The sequence below is a fragment of the Amphiura filiformis genome, unplaced genomic scaffold (assembly GCF_039555335.1).
Source record: "Amphiura filiformis unplaced genomic scaffold, Afil_fr2py scaffold_75, whole genome shotgun sequence".
In the NCBI taxonomy this organism is placed as follows: domain Eukaryota; kingdom Metazoa; phylum Echinodermata; class Ophiuroidea; order Amphilepidida; family Amphiuridae; genus Amphiura; species Amphiura filiformis.
Genome location: NW_027305539.1, coordinates 230,431 through 251,139, shown reverse-complemented (window position 1 = coordinate 251,139; position 20,709 = coordinate 230,431). Strand labels below are relative to the sequence as shown.

At 36.3% G+C, this 20,709-nt stretch overlaps 1 protein-coding gene across 1 annotated transcript; it reads right to left on the bottom strand.

Annotated features, from left to right (window-relative positions):
- Positions 1–1,379: 1,379 nt before the first annotated feature.
- Positions 1,380–17,358, bottom strand: LOC140144720 (uncharacterized). Its single transcript, XM_072166533.1, has 9 exons — positions 17,257–17,358; positions 15,001–15,146; positions 11,205–11,353; positions 9,923–10,596; positions 7,645–7,840; positions 6,282–6,488; positions 4,769–4,810; positions 3,312–3,433; positions 1,380–2,481 (listed from the first exon to the last, which is right to left on the bottom strand). The coding sequence occupies exons 1-9, from the start codon at positions 17,313–17,315 to the stop codon at positions 1,380–1,382; spliced, it is 2,697 nt and encodes an 898-aa protein (XP_072022634.1). The 5' UTR covers positions 17,316–17,358.
- Between the last annotated feature and the right edge of the window lie 3,351 nt (positions 17,359–20,709).

The window sequence follows — 20,709 nt, the reverse complement described above, 5'->3', positions numbered from 1 at the left end:
TACTCCGAGGTACAAAGCAAAATTCTTATTTTTTTTGCACAATACCCTCCAAACAACTAATTCTTGGTTTAGACTAACATATGAATACATGAAACCCACCCAAGTCCATACTTTGGCCAAATTGAGTTAAGCATGGGAAATTGTTGCTATACATAGGGCTGTCATATGTATGAAAGAACAACTCAAATTTATCCTCTGTGTTTATTGAGCATGTGGAAAATAGCATGTATGAAAGGAAAGTCCAGGATTTGAGTCTTGTAACACTTTGATTGAAATCCAGTATGTATAAAAGAACAACTTTTGAAAAAAAAGGGTTTAATCAAGAAAAGTGTGTGGTTTATATTACATGGCAGTATGTTATCAACATACATACCTGTGTGCTTTATTTTGTATTATCTTAGCAGTGGTAATCTCATTCCAACATTGTTGTCTTTGTATATTATTCAAAACACCACCTATGCTAATCGTCATACCGAATACAGTTTAACTCACTCATTTGCACGTAAAACTTACCATATTGACCAAGTAAATCTAACTGAAGGAATTAAAATGATACACATGCTTTTTTTTCTCAAAATCACTTCCCATGGACTTGGGTGGGTTTTGTATTCATGTATTCATATGCTAATTGCTGCACAGTTCTGAACCAAATTATATAAACGTCACTATGCAACTCACTTCTTTATAAAAAACAATAACAAGATTTTCCTCCACTGTATTAGGTAAAAAGGAGTGATTTTAATTACAACTTACATTTTTCCCACTAAAAGCCGAACTTGTCTACCACAAAGTAAGACTAACAACCAAGTAAAGTGCAATTACCGTAAAACCCCGTCTACAAGCATATAGTGTGCTTCTGATGAAAGCTACATTAATCCAGTCGCCATTATGGAGTTTGAGCAAATAAATTACGGATCCAAGCATATACAAACAAGTACTATTTTAAGACCGATCTATTGTATTGGTATATTAACGCTTGCTTCGAATTAATTAAACTTTTATAAAAAAAACCCCACTATATAATGCTTGTAGACGGAGTTTTACGGTATGGCAGTTGCTCGAGCGTGAGCTGTTCTGCGTCGCATAAAATTGGACACGCTTAAGTCTTTGTAACACTTACTTAACTTAACTAGTCGGATAATATGGTTAACATTTTAATTATTAGCAATTCTAATTCTTATGAATTTTTATTGTTAGCGTAGATATTTGTTTTGTTTTTATTGGTAATGATATTTTTCGTAATTACAAGGCAATCTAAGCCGTACGCTTTTGTCGACAGAATCTTGGCACAATTTACAGCTTACTCATTTTCTTATCCACTTCTATTTCTTTTTGGACGTAGAGTTAGTCTGACTAAAGCTCCTTTTATTTAAAGGGGTTTAGAACCCTTTCTTTACAGACGTATCAGAGACACTAGAATTTAAGGGTGGTTTAGAACCCTTTCTCTTAACAGACGTATCCGAGTCACTAGAATTCATCGATGATGTAGACGTTGACCGGCTTGGAGGACGACCACTTGGAGTTGATAGCCTTGAACTCGATGATGAATTTGACATTGCTGGGCTAGTAGCTCGGGAACCTTGAGGCGTTGACCTAGAACTCGATGATGAATTTGGTGTTGCTGTGCTGTTAGCTCGTGAACTCTGAGGTACTGACTTGGAATTCAATAAGTTCGACCTTGACGGGCTAGCAGCTCGAACACCTCGAGCTACGGCCTTAGCAAAAGGACGCCATGGTACCGGTTGTGGTGCGACGGATTGCCGCCTCTCTGGTGTTTGTGTTGCGCGACTTGCAAATTTCTTTGGTGGCGGAGGGGATGGGGGCGGTGTAATTTGTGTAAAGCATTCAAATACAGGGGGTGGAGGTGGAGGTGGATCTGTTTGAACATACAACTCTCGATACGCCGGCAACGGATCGGTTTGCTGGTATATTGATCTTAATGCCGGTGGTGGCGCTGTTTGACAACACGAGTCCTTCGTAGGCAAAGGACATGTCTGAATTGATATTTCACAAACTGGGTCCGGTTCTGTTTGCGTGTAGTCATCGTTTACATCCAACTCTTCTGTTTGAATAGCGGAGTCCTGATAGACGGTTGATTCTGTTTGGACCTCCACATCCTCAGCTGCTGGAGGCACAGTTTGGCAATCGATGTCTTGCGACCAAAACCCGGGCGATGTTTGTAAAGATACATCCATAAGCATAACTCGTGGTATGGATTTAGGCAATGAATTCACCTGTATTCCAATATGTCTTACGTCTGGCGCGGGCTCTTCTCTCTCTTGAAGTTCTCTTATTTTGTTGCATAGCGCCGTTTGGAATTCTACAACCGTGTCCAATTGTGTGCCAACTTTGGAATGTATCTCTTCAGTTCTTTGAAAGAGTTCGTTGGCTTCTCGAGATGTCTTGAATATCATGTATCCGTCACCTATGGTACGATTGATGTCTTCCACAGTGTCGAAAAACTTCTGGAACATTTCAAATCTGAAATTGGAAAATATAAATGTGTTGGATTAAACGTGATTGAATTGTTATTTTAATAATACAATCCACTGATTGGGCGTGATAGGTATGTAAGTAGGAAATAAAATTCGGTTTTACATGTTTTAAATTGATTTGAAGATTTGGATAATCAACACTTAAAAGGTCATATTGTAGAGTGGCGAGAGACAAAAGAGCTGAAGGACCTTATCTGGTTGTAACTACCGTGGTTGACAACCGCTATTCTAGCGATCACGAGCGATTGGCCGTACCGTTATGCCACTATGCCTTTACCAACTTAATCTTGATTTGAAGAGTCTGTTTTCAAAAGGCACTAAATCCAATAGCTGCCTTGCGTCACATTGTTCTGGTAAATTTGAACATTTTAAAGTTTAAATGACATTTTACTGATTGGAATGGATATTTCTAGCTTATTTTCTAACTAGTTCCAACATCATTTTGTCCCCTGAAAATTCTCCAATGCAAAGTTTAAAAATGGCTGCCATTGGATTGAGCACCTTTTGGAACAAAAATAATTTTCTTTTATATTGATCATTTTCTTCATCGAACTATTATAACTATTTTAGTAGTCCAATTTTAGTGATTCAAATGAATTACACAGAATTTGGAGTGTTTTTTTGGACCAAAACTCTTCATACTCAATAAACGAATCATGTCTTTGTTTACACTGTAATCTTGGCTTCATAAATCTCTTGAGATATCTTGCTACTGGTCTTGAATCAAAATAGTAATTTTTGCATTGACACAGTAGTCAAGAAAGGAAATTACAGGCCTTGTTTTAAAATTATTCTGTCAATGTCAAAATCACTAACTTGAGAGCAAGTAGATCATTGCGCAGGGCCCTGATGTCGGCAATGGTTATATCCGCTTCCACACTCACATCTGCTGCAGTTTTACTTGCAACGTAGCGTTCCACCAAATGTGACATGACACGCTGAAACAGGAGGTTGAACATTATTATTCAATGGTATTATTTAAGGTAAGCGGGTAAGCTACAATCCAGGACAAAATGTGTTGGATCACCCAAGTGTTTTTGAAACTTCAAATGACCTCGCAGTCACCATGAAATTCACTTATGAAACATGTTGATTTGTAACATATATCTTAAACCAATACCTATCCCTCAATCCCTCCCTCTTTCCCCCAGTCAATGATGGGTACTTCCACAACATCAGAAACAAAATTCAAGGATTCAACATTGATAGGGGAAAGGGAGATCAATTACAAAGCACATTAGTAAAGTAGGTAATGGGGATACGCATCAAAAACAAATAAACACAATGGGGAACGATTGCTCGCTACAAGAGGAAACTGAATATATTTAATAAGAAAGAATGAATAGTTTCCCAACCCAAAGTGTTACAATTAAACATGGCAACAAATATGCACAAATCCCGACTGGCACACTCCCGACTGGCACACAACCCAACTTCAAAGTTGGAACTTCAATTACAAAGCACATGCTAAAAGTGATCCAACAATTTTGTCCCGCATTGTAATTCCGATGCACAACAAGCAACATCAACTTGCACTAGGCCTAGCACTAGGAGGCACTAGGTGACAGGTTGAAAAATCCGTGAAAATTCTGTGATCCAACACAGATTTTTCACAGCTTTTTCAACCGGTCAGATTTTAAAGGGAAAATGTTTCCTATAGTTTGATCACTTCGTAATAGGCGGAAAATTACCACTACGCCGAAAAGTATATCCACGTTAAGAGTGCTATTAGTTGACCTGTTTAGTCACTATTTTGTGTGTTAAAGAAAGTAGACAAAGTATAACACTTGAATTAATAATTCGTAATGCTTCTGGCAAGATGTCACAAGACAATACTCAAAATGAAATAGTTTGGAATTAATCCGCGATGTTATAAGGACCGCTGATTACGAGCTGATCAAAGTATAGTGGAATAATATTACAAGCACATGTCGTCGGGAACACCACATACCGACAAATCCTATATAGCTATAAACCGTTCCTTTTGTATAAAACCGACTATAGAGGGCGACGTTAGTGATTAGGTGCGGTGCAAAGCCGTTCTTGACCGCGCTCGGCGAATCTCGTACGATACTTAACGGATTATAGTTATATATGGAAAGTTTATAGCACTGAACTGGTATTCTTTACTAAATTAAACATCCATTATATTTTAGTTCCATAAACATATGTTTAAAACCTATACCAGGACATTCAAAACGCTTTACCCAAACTGACCCCCCTATTTTGTCCGCCAATATTGATTACATGCATATTGCTATGACATTACCTACCCTGTATTGGGATCTGTCACTTCTTTTAAACTTCTTATTTCTCTGAAAATGAAACACGGTAAGACACAACAGCTGATTATTTTATTTCCGAAATATAAACACAGCACAAGAAATAAGTCCCCCTCTCAACATTTCGTCATAACATGGCAAGGTTTCGTTTTGTTCCAATAAAACGAACTTTGAAATAATTATATGACTGTTTACTGTGTTGTGTGAAAATGAATGAGCCCAAATTTAAGGCAAAAACTACTCTTTTCAATCACAAAGTGGTTGAGTGCAGTTTAAAATCTTCACTAAGTGAACATTTACTCTAGTGTGTATCAATTCTTGATAATTCAGTCATGTAAATCCTCTTTTTGGTGCAGCACAGTGAGTTATAAGATGGCCAATCCCAATATAACCTCTAAGTTAGTTTTAGTGGTATAAAGTTAAAGTATTTTGCGATATTATGACGAAATTTTGAGAGTGGGACTTATTTCTTGTGATGCGTTTATTACATTGTTATAAATATTAACTTATAATAAAGCGAATGTGATGCAAATTTGAAGCATAGAGATGTCTCAACTACTCTAAACGATCAAGTAAACAAAACTATGGGTATATTTTAGATGATGGGTGTCTAAGGCAACACGTACAGTTTGCTCTTATAGTGCTATCGGCCAATAGCGCTGTCGGTGCCCCGTCTGATGACACTTTCAATCATACCCTGATATAATATATTTCTATTAGAAAGAGCCTATATATTATATTGGCCCAAACTGTACGTGGTGCGTAAGTGGACGTTTGCTTTTAAGATTTTCTTTATTGCACACGGTTAAAAATATGGCAGGTGGGAAGGAATGAACATAAATTAATAATGTAACATTATATTGTGATTAAATTTGGTTAAAAAATAAAACAAGTAGTATTTTGGCATTCCAACTTTGATCTTTTTAAAAACCATAATACTACTTTTAAATGGGGATGTTCCAATTTCTAGCCTTTACACACATATTGTCATTGTAATAACCCGTTGTCACATCGAAATTATTTTCTGCTGAAACATGTCTCTTATTGACCACTCTTATAAAGCGGTGAAATTAAATTCATTTGGAATATACAAGAAAATTATATTTCATCCGTACATTGTTTTCTAATTTCCATGTCTCCCTTACTCCTTAAAAAGGTGAAATGGTATGGAAATCTATGGGAAGTGGAAGATAAGTTTAACGTGGTGAAAGGCATTCATCGAAATTGGACCATCCCCTTAACAATTTGGCCCAATTCTAGAATACACTTCGTACCTGTATCTTTTGGTAAGGGTTAGCAGGGTTAGGATAAGGGCTTGGGGTAGGATGTTAAGGGTACGGTTAAAGTTAGAAGTAAGGTTACAGATAGATCTTCCTACCAAAGTAAAGGAGCAGCACCTGCTTTCTAGTTTACTTGCAAATACTGCTGGTTTACTTTGTGAGGAAGAGATGCAAAGGGTACAATAGAATTATTCCAAATGTTTTGCCTTGTGTACTTTGTATACTTTGGGTGGTGCGTAATCCGACGAATTAGGTCGTTCCACGTGTTTTCTTATAAAAAACCAACACTTTGAGTATAACATGTTTAGGATCCATCTGATATCTTCAGTAGAGGGTAGAAGATTAAATGGTGGCGGGACTACGTCGTTGTCCTGTAAGACACCTAACCACATGGCGGTAGAGGCGAATTTCCATTCAACATCAGCGTTTTCCTAGTAAGAAAAAGCGATAAGAGAAACGGTAAAACATTATTTCGAACATGAATTACGTTACTATTCCCCTTCAATAATGTCAAATACATTTGACAGGTAACGCTACGTATCAATAACCGTTAACAGGTTAAGCTACGTGTCATTTACGTTTGACAGGTTTAGTATCAAACGGAATTCATATAAGAATATCTATCACTGTTGTGATTGGATTTCCAGTTTGATAATTATACTGTAACAGTTTAGGTATACACGTGTGGTTAAACTTGACACGGTATGGACATTGGTTTGGAAAGCTAATGGTATAGCACAGTACGGATTTGCCGTCAGAGTAAGAACATCATGGGTTGCAGAGCTAACATTATTACCACAGTATGGCTACGGTCATTTAAAAAGCTGATCAAAGGCAAGCAAAAATGAGGTAGCATGCTTTGTTAGTGAAGTAAGAACAAATTTTAATCTTTCTCCAGAGCAGCCAGCGCACACAAACAATGAAAAAAGTGCATTTTGCCAGATTCGGAAAGTGACCTTAGTAATACTAGCAATCTGAGCCACAGTGCCTCTGTGCCTCGGTTGACTATAACCTTAGCTGGATAGATCGTCGTGCTAGTATTACGAAGGTCGCAGGTTCGAATCCGGCAGATGCATTGTGCCTTTGTCAACGTTTATGTGCGCTGGCTGCTCTTGGGAAAGATTAAAAATTTGTTCATCTTATCAACCCAGAGTACTAAGTATAATAACTTTCTTAGTCATTACGTTTTGTTACCTGGAAAGATTTGATCATGTCTCACCCCTTTTTCAACCAAATCGACGGTAATAACTCTTGTAGTGAGGGATCAACATCTAACCACAAATTGCCTCGGGCGAAACTCACTTCCTGGGAACTAAATACCACACAAGGTCATTGTATGTAACTCATTGACCAATTTGTGTTATATAATGCCTCTAACTATAATGACATTCTTGTGATCTGGTCAACTCATTGCCAGATACGAACCTCAGGAGAGAATTCAATTTTGATCAATTCTCTCCAGGTAGTGAAACGTAATGGTGAAGTAGATAGAATATACACCCCTTTATCATATTCGAGTCGTAGTTGTACTCAATTTAAAACAATAGCTGTTGTAACAAATCACGAGATAAGCTAACTAAAACATACCTCGACATCATTAAAGACATTGCTCATAACAGCGATTAAGGCATTCATTAGAACTACAACGACGAACATATAGAACATAGCATAAAGAATTTTTCCAGCCAGCTGTAGTACCCAGGCTTGTTGAGGTAGCAACAAGGGTTCCGTGGACTCGAGCCCAAATGTGGACCAGTATAAGTAGACAACGCTTTCCATTAGACTGAAAGGAAAAAGTTTGAAGCAACGTTAGACTTAATGTTAATCAGGCAACCACACAAACCCTATCCCACGGCTGTTTGATGTGATCATTTAATAATTATAAAACATTTTACAGTGTCCATGTAGACCTGGACAATACCGTAAAATTCCGTCTAGAAGCATATATGCCTCTAAACGAGGGGTTTTTTTAACGAAAGATATGAAAGGCCAATACCCTTCTCAAAATCATTGCAATAGATTGGTCTTACAAAATCATGTTTGTACAGCCGCCTTTATCAGTAATATAGTTGTTCAAACTCCAAATAACGTTTTTGTTGAGAGTGTCTGCCTCTTGTCTCTTGTGTCAAAAAAGCCTCGTTTAGAGGCATATAAATGCTTGTAGACGGAATTTTACGGTACCATGAGCTACCATAAATATAAACATATATTTTGTCAAATTATTCATACTTTTCTGTTTTTTTGTGTGGTCATTTTGATTATATAAACTGTACATTTGTGTGCAAATTGGGGGCGCTATTTACACGCGCTTAAGATTTAAATTAGTTATTCCTTACATTTCGTGATATAAAGTTTTTTTTGTTAGTCTTTTTCTGATTTTCTGATACCACTATACAAACATGTGTAAATATGCAAACAAGATTTTAGATGGATAGCGCCATCATTGTTCAACTTTACTTAAAAATTAATTACAGTTTTACATGCAATTAAGGGATCTAGAATGAGCGTTTATTGCGTTTCGACAGTATTTTTTGTGGGACATGAGAGCACCTCAGACCTATCGAATTGCATTCTGAATACGAATCATGTCTTTCTGATATCAAATAATTTTCATTTTTTGAAAATCACAATATAATACAAATTTTTGACAAATTATAAAAATTTGATATTTTTAAATTTTGATATATAACAGTCCTCGAAGTAAATTATATAAATCTAATGATATATTCTTAAAGTGTATGTAGCTGGGAGGAAAAGCCGACGGTCAATTGAAAATTTTGACCTTTCATATTGAAGATATGGATTTTTTTCCCCAAAAGATCTAATTTTTTTGGCGTTTTGGGAAAAAATCCATATCTTCAATACGAAAGGTCAAAATTTTCAATTGATCGTCGGCTTTTCATCACACCTACATACACTTTAAGTATAAATCATCAGATTTATAAAGTTTACTTCGAGTATTGTTAAATATTAAAAATATCAAGTTTTAATGATTTGCCATAAAATGTGTATTACATTGCGAATTTCACAAAATCAAAATTATTTGATATCAGAAGGACATTCTTCGTATTCAGAATGCAATTCGATATGTCTGATTTGCTCTAATGTCCCACAATAAATACTGTCCAAACGTTCATACCCCAGCCCTTAATTCTTTACTTTCAAACATATCCATAATTATGATCACTAAATCCTATCCCTAATCCTGACCATAACTGTAATTCTATCCATAAATATAACTTTAAATAATTTTAGATCCCTAAAACGAACCTTAATGCTATGATTCTTCCTCTGAAACTAAACCCTAACACCTAAGCTCTTGGCTTGGCGGCAGTTTGTTTGCATTAAATACCTCCTTGACAATTTCGTCTGTTGTAAGTAAATTTTTGTATGTCCATCATCTTTAGATCAACTCTTTTTTCCTCTTCTTCAAATAAAGGTCTTCAAAATCCTAAAATAAAGTTGACAATTTGTCTAAGCTGCAGTGCAACAGAGCATAAACACTCCAAATGCACCTTTTTCAGATTTTAGGCCATAATTCAAATGTGTGGGTTTTTTCAATCATCTTGGGATGTTTATACAATGCAGAGCTATGTAGGATCTAACCGTTTCTGACATATTTAAGGAATATCTAATTTGCATCTCATTTACATACCATTTTAAGTTAAAAAAAACTCTCTTTAGTGTTTCATCTATTGTTCAGTTGTTTAAGATTGTGATTTAGCAGTTGAAGCCATTGTTATTGGGATTTTAATATTGGTATATGGAGCTTTATTTGAAAGGATCGGAGCCTTGTGAGGAGTTGAACCTACCACCCCAAACAAAAATGATTAATTTAACTTTACTGACTTGATTTAGTACTTACTTTCCTAGAGTACCTTTTCGGCATCCACCAGGTACCATGTTGATCTCTAAACATATCTCATATCTTACACTCTCGTCATCGTAAAAGGCATAAAGATACGTTAGCCCAATAGAGAAGGCAAGCACAACCACTCCTACCACCCAAAAGAAATGAACGGTCTGTTTTACCATCGAGCCAACAGATATTTGCAGCGGGCCAGTGACGTCACTCAGCACTACGTAAGGAAATAAGCGCAGGAATGTAATGACTGTCGAACATGCGAACAAAGCTGTAGCTAGAAGCCCCGGGTTCCACCATTCTAAGCCGAGAAAATGTAGATGTTTCTCGTTAGTGATATTATATGTAGGTCCAGCAGTATCAACCTGAGCCTGTCCTCCTTGAGACTTTGGCCGGGCAGCTCTTGCTCGAGCAATAGGGATCTTGGCAATCCGATGTATGGTTATCGGTCCTGTTGTTTTGTTAAGATCCGATGGTAGTTCTTCCGGTTCAAAATCTGATGGTAGTACTTCCGGTTCAAGATCTGATGGTAGTTCTTCCGGTTCAAGACCTGATGGTAGTTCTTCCGGTGCAAATGTTAAGTTTGCGATTATTGGAATGTCTTTGGTTGCTGCCACTGAAGGGAGAATTACGGATCTTTTATTAAGACTACTGACGGCATCTTTCTCAACACCTTCCTGTTTGGAGAGAATACAAGAAATAATCAGATAGATATGACTAACATTGTTTGCTTTTATGTTGACGTCTGAGGTGCACTTAATAAGAATTAATCGGGTGCCACTGTCTAATACATCCCGAGATATCAAGGGTCAAAATGTACACAGGGGTCAAGCACAGGGGTCAAACCCAGGGGTCAAGCATTGGGTCAGGTGACATGTCACGTGCTTTACGCCTACATGATTTGATTATAGCCACAAGCATCACTACCCTAGACGTTGCGTTTGACAGGGCCCATTTTAGAGTCAAATGTCACGTATGAATAATTATGGTTTAAATGTTACTTTTCCACAAATGTTTCTTGTCCTACAGATTATATGGCACATTTATGAGACATTAACATTTGATTTGACTTTAGCCGGGGTCTATGGGGTGAACACGTGTTTGGAGTCAAAGGTCTTTTACACTTAAGATATAAATATGTGATTTTTGCCCGGAATTTTGGTTTCCTTGATTCATTTCCTATAAGATCAATGTGTTCATAATAAGAATACAAAACTTTTTTTAGTTAAGTGCACAAAACTGGAAAAAACGGTAGTATAAGAACATGTATAGATATGGAACTTACTATGTTAACGTTGTAATAATGTTGGGCGAAACTAAACAGGAAACTTGAAAGAAATAGCGTCACCAAACTTATATCTCGTAGATGACGGCTTTGTGTGAAGACACTCTTGCCATATTTCGTTACTGACTTAACCTCACGCCATCCTATACCTATTGTATGAAATACAACATTATTAGCTATGGTTTAGAATGTTACAGCCGGTTATGTCGAAGGTTCGCACTGTCGAAAATAAAATTTGCTATGCTGAATATGTGTATAAACCTAAGCGTAACTTTAACTATAACCCTAGTTCTAACCGTAACTCTACACCTGGTCCTAAATCGAACTTTAGCTAACTTGTTTCATATTCGACACGGCCAACGTTATGCCATATTCGACTTTGCAAACCTTACTTTTGATATTGAAATCCTTCGGCATAGAGGGCGGACACCGTTAGAAATAATTTAAGGGGGTACTACACCCCTGCCCAATTGTGTGCCTGTTTTGCATTTTTCTCAAAAATTATAGCGCATTGGTGATAAGTAAGATATGTATATTATAGGGGCAAGGACTACAACTACTGCACTGGAAATTTTATTTCAGCACAGACAACAGTTGTGGAGTTACAGTCAAAAATGAGGGAAAACCAGTATTTGATCATTAAATCAAGAACTACTTGCCTTGAGTTGCTGAATTTTCAGTGCAGTAGTTGTAGTCCTTGCCCCTATAATATACATATCTTACTTGTTTACCAATGCGTTATAATTTTTGAGAAAAATGCAAAAATAGGCACAAAATTGGCCAGGGATGTAGTACCCCCTTAAGGGTACACGAATCGATTTTCATTATTTAAATCAATATATTATTGAAATATAACACTTTGATGTTTTGCAAAATTCGTTCTACAAATCATATACTTTGAAAACATGCTTGATTTAATGTTGTGAATGAGTTATGTACGTTTTACAAAAGTGGTGTTGTTTCAGCCCGCTTTACAACATAACTCAAGAACCACAGGACCTACAAAAGTATATCTGTGATATTTGAATTTTTCTACACTCGCTATGAAATGATCAATGCAATTTTTGCCATAGCTCACTACAATTTGCAAGATGCTGTGAACTACCAAATCGCAACAGTTGCAAATAGTTGCTAACCTTAAGTTATTTAAACGTCGGTTCATATCGACCAGCTGTTAATCTGCAGATCAAGGCATTCTTAAGAGTACTCTGCATAGTAATTCTGGTAACTCGACCGACAGTAAATTTTATATATAAATATGGCATTTTCATTTATTTCACATTCTATTACCTCCATGACCCATTATTCAAAATCGCGCACTGTGATTTGTTACGTGAAAGACCTTAAATTACAATGATGTGGCCAGGGCAATGAGCTTTATGTTCTTCTCGCGCAACAGCACAAAAAGAAACGCGATTCAGTACAAGCTGAAGCAAAGCATTACGATTAATCACGCGTAGGCCCTACAGTATTTCCGCAATACTCGCTGTCATGCTTTGGATAAGGGTATGCACCCCACCTTGAAGTAAAAGCTTAAACTATTTCGAGGGGCGAGTATTTTGTGGTAATAGAATAGAAATAAAGGGTGCGGCATTATCCTTTACACCCAAATAACGTGTCATCACCCTCGCCAAAGTTTTACGTTTTTACTGCCGCGGACACAATATTTTGATGTCAAGGATAATATATTACCCTTTATTTCTTAAATGCATCACAATTTATATAAACTAGAAATCACGAAATTCGAAAGAAATCAATCTATCAAAGAAACAAAAATCAGTCAGACCTAATTTACATTTGTATTATCAATATAAGTTCCTAATGCTGATGAACAAAGATAACTATTAAAGTTCTATTAAAGGTCTCTTTGCACTGAGTATCCCTTTCGATCATTTTGTTTTCGCAGAACAAAGCTGATTTTGTATTGATCAGTATATAAATTCAGTACAGTAAGCCAAAGAATTAAGGTACCAGTTGTGTTCACCCCTGTATATCTTACATAAAGACAAATATGTCAAAAAAAAAGCAGCAAATACCTGTACTCTTTAGCTCTGATTTAAGACCTTATTCGTTGAAATTGGTTGAGAAATAAAGAAACGGTGATCTAAAACCTAATAAAGAAACGAAATCATAGTTGCATTTTTGTGTTCTAATCAATAAAAGCACGAGGCTAGTTTAACGCACTACTGTCTGTTCAATTAGCTTAGATTCTTGAATTTTTAAGATATTGGAAAAAATAAAAAATTGTGGTCAACGTCATCAAAGAAAAGTGTTAGCACAGCCTTAGACCTAACCTGATTTATACTTTTCAAATTCTAAAGTTCAATTTAAAACCCCATTTCTTTTCAATTTTGGTCTTTTCCCGCGATATTTTTATAAAAAGCCGTAGAACGTCGGGTACCATAAACTTTTTGGAATCAATCCATTTAGAGCAATGGGGACGAATGTCACAATGCGCAGAGATAGTATTTATTCGACCATCCGCATCAGGAAGTATTGTCCAGCAAAATATTTGCCAGTATGCCTAATTTGTGTTGAAACCCTACTGTTGAAACAATACGTTATTATTTATGAATTAAGGTTTTCTAAAATAGGCACAGCTTATATGAATACATTCCTTGCGTATTTATTTATTTATTTATTTATTTATTTATTTCTTTATTTATTTATTTATTTATTTATTTATTTATTTATTTATTTAATTATTTATTTATTTAATTATTTATTTATTTATTTATTTATTTATTTTGCGTATGGGTCTGAGAATGGGTATTATAAAACTACACATTTATTTTCAATTTGTTATTTCGTTTTGTTTGTTGAATACAAACTGAAAAAACCGTGAAACAAAAGAACTTTTGTACAAGAAAATGTTATTTAAAACAATCAGGTTACAGAAAACAATTCTTGTAAAGTCACTGTATCTGAAAATGTCAAGCGAATGCTGATATTCTTGGGAAAGAATGGTGGTATTAAACAAAACTCAATTTACATTGTAAACCAGTTGAAGAACGAAATCCATAATTTTAATGTAATTGTTTAGGGAAAAATAATGCTTAGAATAATGTTATGCATAAAACGTAATCGCGCCATATAATTTCGTGTAACAAAAACCGGTAGACCATCATCACCTATAGAACCTATCCAATAACCGGAACGGTATAACAATTGAAATGGCAGGACAGATTGGTGGGGCAGATTGTTTTGCTAAATTGGATAGGGTCTATGCCCTAAGTTAAGAATGGACCGTCCCACTCGATTTGTAAAAAGGTCGCGAACCCTTTCGGTGGACCCAAGTAACTGCCTAAAATGAGGCAAAATTGAACAGAAATGGGGTTTTAAATTGAACTTTGATATTTGAAAAGTATAAATCACGTTAGGTCTAACCCTGTGGTAACACTTTTCTTTGATGACGTTGGCCACAAGTTTTTATTTTTTCAAATATCTTAAAAATTCAAGAATCTAAGCTAATTGAACAGACAGTAGTTCTCTTGTTCATGAACGCTTGTGTACAAATCAATAAGGCATGTAATGGGGCAAACTGCAACAGTACTTTTAAATTGGCATCTTCCTTGGGTTTTTGGATCGTCGTGTCTTAATTTCTTGACCAATGTCAACGAATGAGGTCTTAAATTCGAGCTAAAAGCTACAGCTATTGCCTGCTGGGTCCAATTATGACATATCTGTCTTTGTTGAGGATATACAGGGGTGAATACAACTGGTACCTTAATTCTTTGGCTTACTGTAATTCAGTACGGTATACTGGCATTACGATGAGTGGATACAATTTCTTTACCTAAAACATAAAGAAGGATGAGTCCTTTGGTTGGTGTTTGTAGTGGTTCGAAAGATTCAACTTCTCCCCGAATAGATATTGTATCAGCGAATAGTAAAAAGACAAAGAAGAGATCTGATGCTAGCTGCACCATAAACCTAACGTACCTGTCGTGGAAACATGGAGAGACAAGTTAAAATACGTTAGAATGTCAGAACAAATTACATTATACTCCAAAAACTTATTTCTAAAAATCCATTTCACTTTTTTTCCAACGATTCCTTTTTATATACAGGTTGTAACAATATTATATTAAGCAAAACATATTAGGCAAATATACCACTTAATATACCACTTATACTGATATCTACTTTGACATCAAAGTAACATCTTACGCTACTACATAAGCTTTTTGTCAATAAGATCGGTGCTCTACAAGCGAAGATATGGCCATGAGTAGTCCTAAAACACTTTTGTGTCTTTTTGTGTAGCGAAGGTGACTGAATTGAGTTGAATCATGAACCATCTGTCCTCTTATGATGGGTAATTTGTAAAATTGGACACTTGAAGTGGTATTTTATTATGAATAATTAATAGCATATTACAGACTTGACATTTAATATGGAATATTTTTTCGCAAAATTCCAAGACTGGACTGGAAGGGGTCTGCATAAACCGCACGGGCTAAATTTAATTGGGGTGTGTCGGGAGATGGAGTAAAATATTTGTTTGATAGGAAATGTGCTTTCCATGAGTTTACATTATGGTGCTCATAATGTAGCGAATTTGGCCAAAATGGCGGATTTAGGGAGGCTGAAATTGAGCTTTGTGGGGGACACAATTTCGGACTTTATGCAACATTGTTCTGTTATTATCACATTTATAGGGGTTTGAAGTGGTATTTCGTAAACTTCGTCAGCAATTGGCATTCATCACAGCTGAAATACGCTTGCAATGTACCAAATTTTTGAACAAGGGAGGAGCTTAAAATATGGCTCATAAAAGTTTTACATACTCAGAAAGTTTGAATGGCACCCCTTAGGTCAAATGTTATAAAATTACAGTACAAAACAACTGCGCGGATTAGTGGTTGTCCAATCAACTCACGCTGTTTCTTTGTGTACAGTAAGTTTATAACATTTGGCCCAAGGTGGCCATTCAAAATTTCTTAGTGCGTAACACTTTTCAGAGCCATATTTTTAAAAGCTCCTCCCACTTTCAAAACTGGAAGATTACAAGTGCATTTCAGGTCTGACGGACACTTATTGTATTTAGGTTCAGTAAATATCACCTCAAACCTCAATAAATTTGATAATATCAGAATATTGTTCCTCAAATTCACATATTTTACCCCCACAAAAATAAAATTCAGTATCCATAAATCCGCCATTTTAGGCTAATTCAGTACATTATGAGCTCCATTATGTAAACTAATGGAAATCACATTTTCTGACAAACAATTACTTTACACCATCTCCCGACACACCCCAATTAATATTTACCCCGTGCTGTTTATGCAGACCCCTTCCAGACCAGTCTTGGAATTTTTCCAAAAAATATTCCATATTAAATGTCAAGTCTGTTAATGTAAATTATGTGAAAAAACATTCAAGTTAAAATTTAGACTTCATATTACGCGGTACAAACTTGATATGTGTGAACATGGTAAAAAGTGGCCCAACTTGGGCGATTAAGTAAATCGGGAATAGCGTTTGAGCCTAAAGTTTAAAACTATGAAAGAAACCAATTCTTTGTTAACCAATTCTTTATTATTTTTTGTTAACCAAGAATTAGATAGTACTAATTCAGCGGCACATAACATTTCGATATTGCCCCTTTTATTAATTTCTAAAAATCGAAAGTAATCCCGAAAGTGAATCTTGTAAAGTGAATACGAGAACATGAAAAAAGTGGCCCTACATGTTTTCTGGACGATTTAGTTAAGTTTAATACCAAACTAGTAAAGAAAACAAAAAAGGTTTATCTATTAGCCAAGATAATTATTACTGATTGAACTGAATATAAAGTTGTTGCAATAGCCCCCTTTTCTAAAACAACAGGATTGCATTTATATATTTGCTTTGTTGCTGATCTACCAGTAATTATATACTATTTATGGGAAATATATATATTTTTTTCAATATGGTACCTACGAGCAGATAACAAGCAGGTACTGCGATTTTACTTGAGAGACACATATTTGTTGGTGCTACTAGTGCAAAATGCGGTATATGCTATGTCATGTGCTCACAGATACTCCCAGAGAGCAGAACTTACGGAGATCCGATGGTACTTTTAACCCACTTTGTAGGAAAGTAGAGGCAAGTCAGTGACATGAATGGAAAGCTAAACACGATACCGAGAAAAATATAAATCTGTACATAGAGGTTTTGTCACGGAGGTAGGCTAGGCGGCCATAAAACATGGTCCGGACGACTTGCTGGCAGTTTGGATGGGCTACAAACTGAAATTGGAAAAGAAATAGTTTACATATTTTCAGTTTTATTAAGAATATCGATATCGATCACTCATTACGTTACACATTTCCTTAAGCAATATGTCATTTTTCACCAACTTTGGAATGCTGAAAATGACACCTCTAGTAAACACCTGTAACTGATTGTCAACCTGGATTGGAATGAAAGGTAATACTATCTCTTGTCATTGTGCATGAAACTGACTTGTTGTCTAGTCACCTCTTGGAATGCTAATGGGACAGTCGCTAATGCGGTCCATACACGACCAATTTGATTTTGGTGACCCTAGATGCAGGCTTGGATACACAATAATATTTCTCATCTATATTTACATTTTGATTTTATTGATTTTATTGACGGTTGAACAGTAAAATCACTATTGATGTTCGTGTGTACAGTGCACAATGACATATTTTGTATCCACTCTTGTATCTAGGGTCTTTGATATTGATCAATGAAATTGGTCGTGTATAGGCCGCATTAGTAATCTAACTGTATGCTGAGTGCTTTGTAAGTGCAACTGTACAGTTGTGAATTACCTGTTAGTAGTACAGTAAGCCAAAGTATTAAGGTACCAGTTATGTTCACCCCTGTATATCCTAAACAAAGGCAGATATGTCATAATTGGCTCAAGATCTCATTCGTTGAAATTGTTTAAGAAATAAAGACACGAAAACCCAAGGAAGATGCTAATTTAAAAGTTGCCGTTTGCTCCATTACATGCCTTATTGATTTGTACACAAAGCATTCGAGAACAAGGGAACTAGCGCCCTTCCATTGATTAGCGCGTTAAAACTAGCGTCATGCTTTCATTGATTAGAAGACAAATATGCAACTTTTAAATTTTGTCTATTCATTAGGTTTTAGATCACCGTTATTTTAATTCTCAATCAATAAGGTCTTGAATCAGAGCTAAAGAGTATAGGTATTGGCTGCTTGTTTTAATTTTGACACATTTGTCTTTATTTAGGATATACTGGGGTGAACATAACTGGTACCTTAATTCTTTGGCTTACTGTATAGCAATAGTAGTGAGTGGGAACACAAAGGTGTGAAGAGAACATGCAAGGAAAGTCGTATCATAATGTATAACATTTCGTCATGGTAATTAGAATCCAACAATTCAATATTGAATCGGGTTAATTTGGTTGTTATTCAATATCAATTTATTTTCCAACATGCGTCGCACAAAGGCTAACTAGAATGTCAATTGAAAAGTTTGGTAAATGCATATTCATACATGTATTTCCTAAATTGCATCCTTTCATGTCTGAACTTTATCGGGAACTAGCAGGAAGATGTGGTCCCCGACAATAGCGAAGGTTCATAGTAAAGGAATGTTTATGTTCCAAACACGAAATACTATCCCAAGGGGATCCGTGCTAGACTATTTAGTTCATAGACTAATTAACTAGACCGATATGGTCGGTCACATTAATGTTAGACCACGTATGTGGTTAATGCAAAAGTCGGGCTATATAGAATAGCATGTCGATCATGATATATTGAATATAATTTTGACACCCCTAGTTTATGTAACACATAAAACGTGCGTGACTAAATTGTTTGTTTCTATAAACTAAATTACATCATCCACCGTCATCATAGATTATAAGCGCTCGAGCTCAACCAAATATTCCCCTGTGGTATTGGATCTGTCTCGTTAATGGCAAGTCGGCTGATAGTTAATGACCTCAATTATATACTTAGCCTTTAAGATAATGTTCTTAGAGAACCAATGAGCTGGAATGTTTGAAGGAAAGCTAATGTTACTCCTTTATTTTCTACGAAATTGAAGTGGGTCGGTTCAATTATTTGTCTTGATGAAAGTTATTATACTTGGTTCTCTAGGTAGATAGGATGAACACATTTTAATATTTTTCCCAGAGCAGCCAGCGCACACCTTCCGCTCTTCTCCAGTGTGTCTCTGTGGCTCAGTTGGTTAGAGTGTCGTGCTAGTATGACGAAGGTCGCTGGTTCGAATCCGACCATATGCACTGTTTTTTTAACGTTTATGTTCGCTGGCTGCTCTGGGGAAAGTATTTGTTCAATTTGCCATAAATAGGATAGGGGGATAATAGAGGTAAAAACAAATTTTTTGGAATTTAATTACACCCACTTCAGGGGTGGTGCATTGGATAATTTGAGAAACCTACATACCAAATTTGGGCATATTGAATGAAAAAAAAACCTTGCCCCCTGCCAAAAAACGAAATGTGCAATTTACCCTATGAATTACACACACAATCCCCATTGCACGAACCTATATTACACAATGTACTGCTATTTAATCTGGTTGCAAAGTGCTAGCAACATATGTGTTCTAAAATATTTGATGTGAGTGATTTGTTCGTGTCCTGAACCAGGTTGGAAACATCATTATAATGTATATTATGTAATAAATACCCACCCTCCTTATGTAGCATCCCACTAAAGATAAGGGGTTAATTCCACTGTACTATATAGATGTACTCCCTGGAAACACCAGCAGATGAGCTCTTTTGTGGCACTCACACTACACTGGGCTTCAGCAGTGCAATAAATGAGGTCATGAGGTTGGTAGAGGCATATATGAAGACGGAACAGGTGTTGAAGGGTTTCATGGTAGATCTAGAGTTAGACAGTAAGAATGCCAGTCTAGCAGAGCAAGCACTGGGCATTACAAACCTTGGAACCGCTACAAGGAATTCCTTCTCTTCCTGGAACAAAGGCTACGTGTATCCAGTGTACTGTTTGCCTACAAGGATAACAGATTTGGATGCCTCTACAGGGCAGCAGCAGTCCTAATCTATAGCTATGACCACTTGACAGAGTTCCTTAGTCAGAATCCTCACATCAACAACCGCTTAGCCTGCCTTGTCAGAGAAGTTATGGAGCTTCTTTATCTTAAAGTATCTCTTGTGGTGTGCACTTGGTGGAGCCATTCTATGCTAGCACAATAGACAAATATGCTACCCATACTCAACTCCAAAAGGACTGCATACAGGTTTGGGTCAGCCTAAGACTTTACAAGATTCATCAAGCCTGAATACCCCGGGGTAGCTGATGATCTATTCTCCGGTGTGAAGAAGACCTATAATGAGGAAGTGCTCTACGCTGTCTCTGAGCTTACTGAGGAACACATTGAAGAAGTAAAGAAGCTGACCCACTTAATGCTACCCCACCTACCTGCAGACTGTCCTAGCAAGGCAGAATAAGGACTACGGGATTGATGTGGAAGCATTCCCAATGGAATATCCTGTGAGTGACCAAG